Genomic DNA, 13605 nt, shown 5'->3' with positions numbered 1-13605 from the left:
TCCACACGTTATTATTTATACAACACTATCAATCTTAATTATAACTTAATCATTGTTCATTCCTTCACATGCAAAGGAAAACAGTACGAAACATCCTTACGTTTCCCACTTGAACCCTCTCTCAAACCTATATATACATATCTTACTCCTAATTTCAGTTTCAAACAGCTTCACTCCTCTACTACACTACTTGATTTTGAAAACCATGAAGAGTGCTGCTTTTAAGTGCAAGACCTGTAGTAAAGAATTCCTTTCATTTCAAGCTCTTGGTGGACATAGGGCTAGCCACAATAAGCTTAAGCTAATTGGAAAAAAAGGTTCTTCTGGCAAGTTGCATATATGTTCTATTTGTGGGCTTCAATTTGCAACTGGACAAGCACTTGGAGGACACATGAGAAAACATAGAACAGGTCCAGTTCATGATTATGATCAAGATGACACCATGGCTAATGGTCCTAAGAGGTTTCATCTCTGCTTGGATTTGAACTTGACACCCTATGAGAATGATCTTAAGTTACTTAACTTCTTCTTTTTTGAGGCATTGAGTACTTTCACTTAATGATACTTGTTTTAAATTAGAGGTTTTTGTAAAATTTTATCCGCTTTATTAGAATATTTACTATGTTGAACCCGAGACCTCACAAATGTATGTGTGCGTTTATAGTGGTTATAATGGTTATTGTGCGATGTCCAAATACGCGTTATTGAACTAATATAGATAACTACTATGGTTTAAATAACTAATTTTAAATATATTTCAAATACCATCTTTCATGATAATTGATCAGGCACTTAGTTATATTGTTCTAATGACTGTAAATCATAGAATGTCTTTGTTGTCCATGTTAGCACAACTATGGTTTTCTTAATCTACAAACAATCTTATATACACAATGAAGAAATAATAGGTAGAAGATGGCGATGATAATGATGATGTAACTGATTCAATTGTGTTTGATTCTCAATGAATAGTTACAACATTTATAGCTAACTAGTTGATTAAGAAACAAGCATAACCAACTCAATAACTAACTAATAAGTTAGTTATGCAACTAACATCCTAGCAATCAACACATGTTAAGGATTAACTAACTAATACTTCCCCATTAATCCATAACTAATATTTCCTTAAAAATACAAATTTGTTAGTTTTTAATGCCTTAGTAAAACCATTTGCAAGTTGCATTTTGATTGGACAATAGGTAACTTCAAGCATTCTCTTCATGACTTGTTCTTTAATAAAATGGAACCTAATCACTATATGCTTTCTCCTTTCATGTGAGATCGGATTCTTGACTAGATTTATAGCTAATATATTTTCAATCATGAGCTTCAACGACTTCCGCACTTCATGTTTGAGCTCCTTCATCAAAGAGTCTAGCCAAATTATTTGACAAGAAGCAAGCGTGCTAGCAATATACTTGTCTTCACATGAGTATCATGAAATGACATGTTGTTTCATAGTGCACCAAGATATGGTTGCATCATTGTACTTAAACACATAGCCTAAAGTACTCATTATATCAAATTGGTCCCACACAAATCATAATCTAAATATCTCATCCACTATGCATTCTTCTCTTTCACCAGATATGAAAATAACAAGTCAAACTTCATGTTACTTATTGCATAGTAGATGTCAAGTCCACTATTGTATAAGTATCTCAATGAACCTATAATTTGCTTCAACATGGTTGCCTCTACCTTCTCATAATTAATACATCTGTTAGATTTTGTATTTGTTTATGATAGATTTATGATAATGATGTAATCAATCATTTGAAGTACATCCAACATATCATTTACATATCTTTGGTGATGCATCAATATGTCTTCCTTGGCTTTCACAAATTCCATTTGAAGAAAGTATGGGATTTTATCTAAATCAATCATCTTAAATTTAGATTTTATTTTGTCTTTTAAATTCTCAATCTCGGAAAAATGAATATTAGTGATGAGTAAGGCATCCACATACAAACATGTCATCATGATTCTTGAGTTGTTGGAAATTTGCACATATATATCATATTCAACTTTGCATTTTTTGAATCCAAGTTGGATAAAATCAAGTTAATCCTTGTGTTCCATGGTTTAGGAGCTTGCTTTAATCCATGTATAGCTTTATGCAACTTATATATCATGTGCTCCTTACCCTTTACTTTACCCTTTACTTCAACTTTAGGCGATTGAGTGAAAAATTTATTTCTTATAAAGGACAATTTAAAAAGGCATATTTTGCTTCCAAGTGATAGACGAACCAATTCCTAGTACTAGTTAATACCATAACTAGCCCCACTATCTTCATTCTTGCCACATGAGCAAAAACTAATCAATGTCATATTTCTGCATGAAATCTCTAACCACTAGCCTTGCCTTATGTTTTGAAATTGTACATTATGGATTCATCTTGACTTTAATGATCCAGTTCACATCAATAGTTTTCTTCATTTTAAGGTAAATCAACCAACTTCCAGGTGTGATTCTTTTCTAGTGATTTGAGCTCTAAAATCATAGCCTTCCGTTATACTTCATTATGTATTGCTTCATCATAGTTTATAAGCTCAAAATCAACTAGAAAATAAAAATGAACAAGTCCACCTTCATAACTAACTGCACTATTAGGTAATAGCTAACATTCTACAAGTTTTGTGCGAACTTGATTTGTTCTTTGTGGCCTTACATATGTTTGAGATTTTCTCGGTCCATCATTAACTGCTTCGGTTTCTTCAGCGTCATTAGCTTCATTTGAATTCCCACTTTGATTAGGTTTAATGAAGTTATGGTTGACATTACCTCCATTTTCTACCGTGTACCATCATTTCCATACTTATGCTTCATTAATAATCACATATCTAATAATGTGCACCTTTTGAGTCACCAGATTGTATTTTTTTGTAGGCTCTTGTTGAATGATATCATATGAACAATAATTTCACTTTTGTCACTGTCATGCCCAAAAGATTACCCTTCCATTTTCCTTTTTTGTTTGTGATTCATCTGCATACATGTGATCATATCGTGCAAACCCACTAGCATGGCCATTTCATTTGGTCATTGATTCACAAGCATGGGCACTTCTTGGGTTTGAGCATGGGATTAGGGTTTTGTACTTATCACATGTCATCTAACTAAAACACCAAAGATATGAGGTACTTGATTTGTTCTTTTTGTTCATGTAGGTGTACAAAGGAGAGGCAATGTGTGATTGTGCTTCAAAGCAAGTTCAATTGAAGGTCATATGATCATTATCTCAAGATAATGTCTCATTTTGGTCAAGAAAGATTCAAATTTGATTCATTGATTCATTGAAATAGACATATTGAATTTGATTTTGAAAATTGTAAATCTTTCATCTCATAAAAATTGAGCAAGTTATGGTCTTGGGAATTTGATCTCCAAATTAGGGTTTAGACAAAATGACCTATAATCTTTCACCATAAGAAATGACTTTCCAAGCAAAACTAGCTCTAGACCTCAACATGAAAGTTGTTTGGAATATAATTTAGAGTGACTTTGATCTTGGAATAATTTTGATATGATAAACATTGTAGGAGATAGGGTCTAGGGAACCCCAGTTTTGATCAGATGAATTCCTCTGGTTAACTACCATCAACCAACTTGCTAGCTTGCAATTCTCTTGACTTTTGAGACTCATGGGAGATCATATATGCATAATATGATGAAATTTTAAGTATACCTTTAAATATTTGATCAATTGTTGAAGAAGCTTGTTGAAGAAGTTACACAAGATACCCAGATGAACTAGGGTTTCCAAGGCAAACCAATTCCAAACTCTTGATGATTTCTTGATCAAAATAACATGTGGAGATCATGGGGATCCATATATGATACCTAGAGACATTGTAGATCATTCTTGATTTAGATTTTAGCAATGAGGGTCTTAAATCCTAGATATGAGCTTGGTGAATCAAAGGTGGGCAAGTGCACTACCTACAAAAGAGTTAGGCAAATGCAAAGACATATTTTTGGTATTTTGGTTAGTAAAAGGATAAAATACAAAGTATGATACAATCAAATGGTGCTTGGTGATCTCTCCCAATACAAACCCAATGAATGAGGGGTAAGGAGGATGCCAAGGTGTGATTCCAATGCCAATGCATATGATGAGATAACATGAGGGATCTTAGGGTCAAAATTTGGGTCTTACAGCCTTAAGTGGATTTGGCTTTGAAGTTTTATTTATGACCTGTCATTCAATTGGATTAGTGATTTGAGCTCTAAAATCATAGCCTTCCGTTATACTTCATTATGTATTGCTTCATCATAGTTTATAAGCTCGAAATCAGCTAGAAAAGAAAAATGAACGAGTCCACCTTCATAACTAACTCCACTATTAGGTAATAGCTAACATTCTACAATTTTTGTGGGAACTTGATTTATTCTTTGTGGCCTTACATATGTTTGAGATTTTCTTGGTCCATCATTAAGTGCTTCGGTTTCTTCAGCGTCATTAGCTTCATTTGAATTCCCACTTTGATTAGGTTTAATGAAGTTATGGTTGACATTACCTCCATTTTCTACCGTGTACCATCATTTCCATACTTATGCTTCATTAATAATCACATATCTAATAATGTGCACCTTTTGAGTCACCAGATTGTATTTTTTTGTAGGCTCTTGTTGAATGATATCATATGAACAATAGTTTCACTTTTGTCACTGTCATGCCCAAAAGATTACCCTTCCATTTTCCTTTTTTGTTTGTGATTCATCTGCATACATGTGATCATATCGTGCAAACCCACTAGCATGGACATTTCATTTGGTCATTGATTCACAAGCATGGGCACTTCTTGGGTTTGAGCATGGGATTAGGGTTTTGTACTTATCACATGTCATCTAACTAAAACACCAAAGATATGAGGTACTTGATTTTTTCTTTTTGTTCATTTAGGTGTACAAAGGAGAGGCAATGTGTGATTGTGCTTCAAAGCAAGTTCAATTGAAGGTCATATGATCATTATCTCAAGATAATGTCTCATTTTGGTCAAGAAAGATTCAAATTTGATTCATTGATTCAAGAATGGTTCATGTATTTATTTCCATATCATTTCATCAAATCTTCAATTTTATTCAAGTGTCAATCAAGATCTCTTAAAATGATATTCAATTGATCACCATTTTTGCCATTGGATGCAAGAAGACCTCAAAATTGCACAAGTTGGTGCATAATTGGTTGACCTAGTTTGCAAGTGTTACATGTTGTTGGTCCAAACACCATAACTTTCTCATTTCTCAACCAATTAACAATATACTTCAATCCAAATGTCACAAATGAACTCCTATACAACTTTGCTTCAAGACTCAAACATCAATTCAACTTCTAAGGACCTCAATTGTGGAAGATACTAAGTTGCCAAAAATGCCCAAAACCTTGTCATGACCCTCACTTTGCACCTATGCCATTTCCAACTCAAGCATTCATTTGCCCTACTTATTTGTGCCTTTTGTTAAGCTCATTGTTAGGGACCAATTAGTACTACTTTTTATATCATTTTATTGGTCCCTTTTACCAAGTTTTGATGTAATTACACACTTTTATTCTCACTATTTTGTATAAATGCAATTAGGTTTAATTTATGTTGTTTTGAATAGTTATTTCACATATTTGTTAGTTTTGTAGAATTTTTGGGCAAGATAGCTTTGGAATGCACAATTATAATTTGGAAGAAGTGTTGAATGCAATTTGGAGGCCTAATTTTGAAGAACATCACTTGGAAGACTATTTGGATGAAGCTTGCAAAGCAAGGAAGCTGAGGTAGCTTCAGTTCGCGCCGCGAAGCCTGCGAATCCAGCAAGCTGTTTTTGGCCAAGGGTGTTGTTTTCAAGGCCAACTGGTTTTGCCATTTTGGTGTTTGCCTTAGGGGAGCTTTTCTGCTTTGGATGAAAATGATCATTTTAGGAAATGTCAACCCTTTTAGAAAATCAGAATGGAAATTATTCATTATTGATTATTCACACATTCATTGATAGTTTTTGATAATTTTGTAAGAGAGAAAAACAGAGTTTTCTTCCATTGCATTTTACTTTCCAAAATGATGATGAGGAGCTAAACCCCATTTTGTCAAGATTGGAGGTAGTAGCTATTCCTATTTGTGTATGTATTTCATTTGACTCTTATATATGATAAAAGATTGTTGATGTATTGAATGATATTTTTTCCCTAAGTTGAATATCAGATTTGAATAGTTGTTGAAAGAGATTATTTAAGTCTTGACAGAAAATATGCTTTCAAGTAGTGAATAAGTTGTAGAGATAGATTTATTCATTACTCTTCTTTTGTATCAACCATTAAAGATTGCTATATTGATAGTTAGGTGGAGAGATCATCTAAGGATCAATATAGTGATTATCACAATATCATTTAGACATAAATGATATTGAGAGGATACTTGAACATCATCAATAATCTTTAATCTATATAGTGATCATAAGGAATCATAAGCACTTGGAATAGTGAACTTCAATCTTGCCAAGCTTTTACATTTGATTAAAACCATTTTATAATTTTAGTGGCATTTTACTCAAAAAGATAACTTTCCAAACAAAACAACTTTGTTACTTTCTAAACTTATAACAATTTGGATTATAGAACGGCGGTAATAACAACCAATCTCTGTGGATACGATATAAAAATATTTGCCGAAGATATACTTTTCAACACTCATTGCAAGGAATATTTGGCCCAAAGTTGACTCACAAAGCATGAAGTAATAAAAAGTTATGATGTCATGAACATGAGGTCACAAAATGCCAAACATGCCAAAGGTTGGTTCGACCTAATGCCTGACCTAAAAATCGGGTCACGACCTGAACTTTGAGGCCATGCCATTTTCAACTCAAGCTTCCTCTTGATGTGATTCTTTTTGCATTGAATTCCTTGCAATGAAATGAACAAAATGCACGAAGCAAAATAAAAAACACACGAGTAGATTTCATTTGGCCTAGCTGCAAACATGGTGCTATGAACTTTGTTTCTCATACAAGTTTCAGGTCACCAATTCCCTCATGTTTCAATCTAGGACCACCAAGCACCTGTGCTTTCATTTGAGTGAGCAAAAACTAAATAAAATCTGTCTTTTTAACCTTGCCACATCACTGAACCATGCTTTTCATCCTCTTACTCACACGGATTGCAAATCAAAGATGTCAACCCTAGCTCACACGAATTTCATATCTAAACCACATGTGTGAGCAGCTCAACACTTTTCCTATAAATATAGGGTTCATTTGCCTTCATTTGCAAGCTTTGGAAAGCCAAAAACCCTCTGCTACACTTGAGCCTGGTACCTCTAAAAACCAGTTAACCGTTTCATCAAACCAAGCTTGTTTTGCTTCAAATCTTTGCCCAAAATCACTCATCGGCATCATCTGAAGCTGGTTGAACCGTTTCTTTGCTCTGAAACTCCTTGAATCCAGTTCACCATTTTCACCATTATTGACCTTCGAAGCTTCAACTGAATAGGTAGAAATCCGTAAAATCCTTGAGCAAACAAGTTACCCAATAGTTCGTTGTGATTCACTGATTGTTTCCCCGCTATTACCTTGCAATTATTTTTCGAATTCATCATTTAATTTTACTTTGAAAAACTAGGAGTCATCGTGTTCTTGAGCAAATTCTCTCTCCTCGGAGTCAATCAACGACTCTGATGCAGAGAGACATGAATGATGATGTGTTAGGCAACTGAATTCATGCTTGGGTATTGCTAAAAACACGAGTTCATGAAGTGTGCAAAATCAACCCAAGGTTGAAGACGAAGTTCAGTTCGTGCGTTTTGGTTCCAAACATTTGAATCTGACCAATTCCAGCTTGAGACGCGCAATTTTAAAATTCTAGCAGATGGTGCGCCATTTCTTTTGTTTAGTTTCTATTTTATTTTTATTTTTATTTTTATTTTCATTTACTTTGATTCTTATTCATTTTTTCTCCATTTTTTTCAGAAAATTCATAAAAATATTTTGCAACTCATATATTCTTTTCACAATTTTTAAAATCATGTTAGCATTTAATTGCTATTTTACTCTCATTTTCTTTTAGTTTCATTTTTTACTTTATTTTCGACCATTTTCAAATATTTTTGCATCCAACTTTTGAGATCTAATCATTTATAATATTCTTGACTTCTCATAATTTTCTTAACCATTTCTTTTGCATTTTACCACTTGTTTTGAATTTTCTCTTTAATTTCCATTTAAACTCTTTTTAAAATCATTTTAATTCTTTTTCTAATTCAAATTTTGTTCACCTTTTTGGTTTGACTTATGTGATTGCTTGGTTGATCAAATTTTCAACAATTCAAATCACTCATAGATGATTCCCTTAGTTGATTCAATCTTCTCTAATTCAATATGTTGATATATGGTCATTTAACCATACTTTTGACACTTTGAGTTAGTGATAGGTTATCTCTTGGTGAATCATATGTTTGAGTCATTTGACTTGTTGATAGACGATCCTTATATGATTGATTGAGGTTGCTTTCTAACTCCTCCTTCATAATCTATCTTCTCCTTGGTTTTGAACCATTGTGTTACATGTTTTAGGTGGTTAATTCTGTGTTAATGCTCTAACATGTTTGACACATAAATTGTCATTGCCTGACCTTTGATCACTAACCATTAACCTTTACTTTGTGAAATCATCTTATTTCCCTTTAATTTCATGTTCTTTACTTTATGAAATTTAATTCCTTGTATCATTATCAATCATCTCACTTCATGCATTCTAATTCATATTGTTTTATTCATCTTGTTCTTGGTTTGTTAAAATAATCAATAATGAATCAAAACATGATAAAATGAAAAGATCAAAAGATGTGACTTTCTATTTGTGACCTAAGATTGAACCATTGGACTTTGTGATTGACCTATGTTTGAATTAGACTTTAATCATGGACTTATGGACTTTTGAACTTATTTTCTAATTTGTGGTTCATGTCTTATAGTTTTGCTTCTCACATTCATTGCTTAGGTTAGTACACATTTGCACACGCGCGGCTTACTCGTGGGCTACCTTACAATGATACCTAGAATAGTACACTTTGCACCCATAAGGCTTCCTCTTGGCCTACCTTACAATGAGACCCTAGGTTAGTTCTTGCATATTTATCTTTTGCTTTATGTTTTATTCATTACACCCCTTTAATTTAGGTTGATCAAAGACCATTTGATCAGCTAGATCCTTTGGCTTTGTGCATATGCCCTCAGTATAGTCAAGTGATCAAAGTATCTTGATCACTTGACAAGACTAGCCTCTGTCCTAGAGCTACTCTGGATCTCAAGATCTCAAGCTCAGAGCCTCCCCACAAGTCAAGACATCAAGTCATCACTTCAAAGGGATTCTGCATCAGCAACTTGCCAGTCATGATTAGGATGGCATGTCATGAGCCTTAAGCAATAGAGAATGATGAGAGGGAATCTTTCCTACCATTGTCTAGAATACCTTTGTGTACAGGGTGTAAACCCTAGTTGCTCAGAGTATTTGCCTCTATTCATAGTCTTTAGTGCAATTCAAATCATTTGACTGATAAGTATCCTCCAGCAAGCTACATTAGCAGTGCACTCTTGCATTCAAGCAACAACACCTTATGACTCCCATACCTTCCTTTTACTCTTATGGTCAGGCACATTCCTTGGTTAAATCCCTAGTCTTGGATCATTTCCTTTGCTCTATCTTGTTAGTCTCATTGCCTAGACAAATTCCCTTATTTACCATGTTAGTCTCATGTTTTGGTAAGCTCTTACCATGTTAGTCTCATTTCATTGGTAAGTTCTTGTCATGTTAGTCTCACTTGCTTTGACAAGTCATTCCCTCATATGTCTTGTTAGTCCCAAGTTGAGACATATTTTCGTCTCCTACCATGTTAGTCTCATTGTTGTGGTAGGACCCCTTGTGTGAGGATGCCATGTTAACCCATATCATATGCATACCTTCTTAGATCCTTTGGTTGTCATGTTAGTCCCATAGCTTTGACAAACCATTTTTCATTTCATTTCCTTGTTAGTCTCATTTTCCTAGGCAAGCAACTCTTTAAGTCAAACATTTCCTTTCCAACAACTCTCTCTCTCAGTTTAATCAACTCTTTTTTATCACTTAAACCTGTTTTTTCATAACAAATAAGCAAACAACTTTCTTTTGATAAAAGAGCTTTTGTAATTCGTTCCTCAACAGTTAGACTAAAGCTTGGTGCATCCAAACTAGGATCAAGTCAGCTGACGTTTATACACTTATAGGAGTTGATTATAATTGTTCCTTAAAAACAACCAACACCATCCTTAGTCCTACGATCTACGAAGCTCGGACTTCCTCATTGCCTCAAACGGACACCATTTCATTTTGGTAGCATTAGACTATTTTACCAAATGGATGGAAGCATTCTCCTATGCGAACGTCACCAAGAAAGTGGTGGCTCATTTCTTGAAGAAAGATCATTTATCATTATGGGGTCCATAATAAAATCATTACTGATAATGGTTCCAACCTAAACAACAAAATGATGAAAGAACTATGTAAAAACTTCAAGATCGAGCACGACAACTCATCGTCGTATCGACCAAAGATGAATGGCATTGTTGAGGCATCCAATAAGAATATCAAGAAGATTATGCAAAAAATAATGGAGACCTGCAAGGACTGACATGATATGCTCCCGTTTGCCTTTCATGGCTATCATACTTTAGTACATACCTCAACTGGGGCAACCCCTTTCTCTTTCGTTTATGGCATGGATACAATTTTGCCTATTGGAGTATAGATCCCCTCCTTAAGGATATTGAATGACGTCAAGCTCGACGAAGCTAAATGGGTACAAGCAATACTTGATCAACTAAAACTTATTGATGAAAAACACTTGGCATCCATCTGCTTCGGCCAGCTATACCAAAAGTGTCTCAAGAGGGCATTCGACAAGAAGGTTCTTCCTCGAAGTCTGAAGGTAGGATACCTAGTGTTGATAAAGATTCTACCGATTCACACCGACCCAATGGGCAAATGGACACCTAACTATGAAGGCTCATACGTTGTAGGAAAGGTCTTCTCTGAGGAGCCTTAATACTTTAAACTATGGATGGAAAAGATCTTCCATCTCTTGTGAACTCGAACGCAGTCAAAAAATACTACGCTTGAATAAAAAGGAAAGAGAACCCGATAAGTTGAAAACCCGAAAGGGGGGCTTATGCAAAAAAAGGTATCCCAGTAGACTGAAAACCCGAAAGGGGGGTCTAGGAAAAAATTAGAGATCTAAAAAGCGAGAGGTTACAGTTCACAAAGAATCTTCCTGTCCATCATAATTCTGAATGGAGAATCAATCCAATCACTTTCTTCTGAAGCAAGATCCGAGGACCTTCGAAGACATAGAGATTATAGCAGAAATTAGAACCCGTTGGAAATCCGAGCTTTTCACATTTCCATTATATGTTTTTCCATTTCTTTTCACAATCACCTCTTTTAGGAATTGCTTCCTCTTGTAAATTACCCATTCACGGGTTTACTCTTTATCAATGAAATATTTTTCATTCAAATATGCTCAATATTTATATTTTTTCTGCTTTGTTCGTGAAATGTGAATTTCTTTTGATATATATTACATGTGAAATTTTTGGGGTTCATTAATAAAATAAAACAAAATCTCTCAAAGGAAAACATCGAGGTTACTCTCCTTTCAAAGTATCTAAGGGTAACCATAGTTCCAATGAGCTTGGTACACTAAGCGACAAAGTCCCTTAGACTTGGTCGGATCAAAGAATCCTCATCAGGATGATGAGCAGCCAGTAGTAAATGGACTATATGCAACCTGAACATCAGAAGATCCAAATCAAAATGTCGGGAAGTCAATTCACTCTCCCCCAAAAAAACTTAAAGCCCAACTTTGTTTGGCACCCTCTCAAAGCCCAGATCATCATTGACACTCCTAACAAATCTTTACCATAAAGCCTAATCATACTTGGCACAATTCATAAACCTTGCATATGCATATCCCCAGCAACCCGAGCATACATTGACATTCACATACATAAACATTGCATCATAATATACCCATCATAATGGGGAATGCACACATAAGTCATATCCATATCTCACTCCTTCCCAGCCATTGTTAGGAGTTATCATTAAATCTCATTTCTCCCCGGTAGTTTCTAGGGACCATTACCTTTAGAATTCAGGTATTCCAGTCGTTACTAGGAATCGTCACTGAATCTAATCTTTCCCCCCAACTAGAGACAGGTATTCCAGCAGTTGCTAGGAATCATCGTTGCACCTAAAATTTTCCCCATTAGAGTTAGATATTCTAGTCGTTGCTAGGAATCATCGTTGAACCTAAATCCTCCTAGCAAAAGTCAGGTATTCTAGCCGTTGCTAGGAATCATCACTGAACTTGTGCTTTCCCCAAGCAGTTGCTAGGGATTATCATTTTTAGGAGTCAGATATTCCAGTTGTTGCTAGGAATCGTCACTGAACCTAAATTTTCTTCATTATAAGTCAGGTATTCAAGCCGTTGCTAGGAATCGTCACTGAACTCTAACCTCCCCATCTGTTTCTAGGGGGTTGTCACCATAATTTTAACATTCTCAACTGTTTCTAGGGATAGTTGTCACCAAATTTCAAACCTTCCCATCCGTTGCTAGGGATTGTCTTTGTCAGATTCATATCTTCTTAGTCGTTACTAAGGATTATCACCACTTGTCACTTATCCCCAGTGAAGTCATCCCTCCCCACTTCTCTCCCTGACCTTTTATCATAGAGTTTCTTTTATTTGTCTCTCATTTAAAGAAATACTTATGTTACACATCATAGCATGCATTACATATCATACATGTCATGACATAACCATCATACATCTAACTCATATTCTCCCCATAAAATGTCATAAACACTTCCTCATATATACCCATCTCATATCACCCCCATCCCCAACAGGGCAAATTTTTGGATATTTTTAGTATTTAATCCTCTCCTACCTCGAATGCATGAAAGTCGTTGTTCTCTATAGATTCAGGTTTGAGAAGATTAAATAGGAGCAATTGTCATACCCCCAAATTCACCCTACCTTCATACCATCTTCATAACCCTAATGCATTAACATACATTTATGATTCATCATCTCATGTGCATCTACACTCATAATAAGGAAGCATAAACTCAAAGCATAGTGTTCATATTTGAGGATCACCAAGATCTCTTGATTATGATGGGGTGTGCCCAAGCCACCCTAAACCCTATTTGCTTCTTCAAGCTCTCATTGACCTTGTGAGACTACACAAGTCATTCCATTCATTTCTAAGACCCCACTTGGGTTGGTGAGCCTTGATTGGGAGCCTTGTTTGTTCATCTGGTCATCCAAGGACCTCAACCCTAGTTCCTTGTTTCTTTGTGGCTTATACAAGTCTTCATTGGACTTTGTGCCTTGGCCTTACTCTTGAGGAACCCTAATATCCAAACTTTGATCATGCATCAACCCTTTGAACATACTCCAAGACACTTCCTGCACCTCAAACCCTAGTTTGTTTAATCTTGGCCTTTGAGGAACCTTGTGATCCAAGAAACCCTAATTTGTGCCCCATTTGCTTCTATTTCTTACCTTTCTT

General features: G+C 35.1%; 1 protein-coding gene across 1 annotated transcript; it reads left to right on the top strand.

The window, feature by feature from the left end:
• Window positions 1–205: 205 nt before the first annotated feature.
• LOC127104487 (zinc finger protein ZAT18) lies at window positions 206–559 on the top strand. Its single transcript, XM_051041672.1, has one exon. The coding sequence runs from the start codon at window positions 206–208 to the stop codon at window positions 557–559; it is 354 nt and encodes a 117-aa protein (XP_050897629.1).
• The last annotated feature ends 13046 nt before the right edge of the window (window positions 560–13605 follow it).

This window comes from Lathyrus oleraceus, chromosome 7 (assembly GCF_024323335.1).
Source record: "Lathyrus oleraceus cultivar Zhongwan6 chromosome 7, CAAS_Psat_ZW6_1.0, whole genome shotgun sequence".
In the NCBI taxonomy this organism is placed as follows: domain Eukaryota; kingdom Viridiplantae; phylum Streptophyta; class Magnoliopsida; order Fabales; family Fabaceae; genus Lathyrus; species Lathyrus oleraceus.
This window is presented reverse-complemented; position numbering and strand designations above follow the sequence as displayed.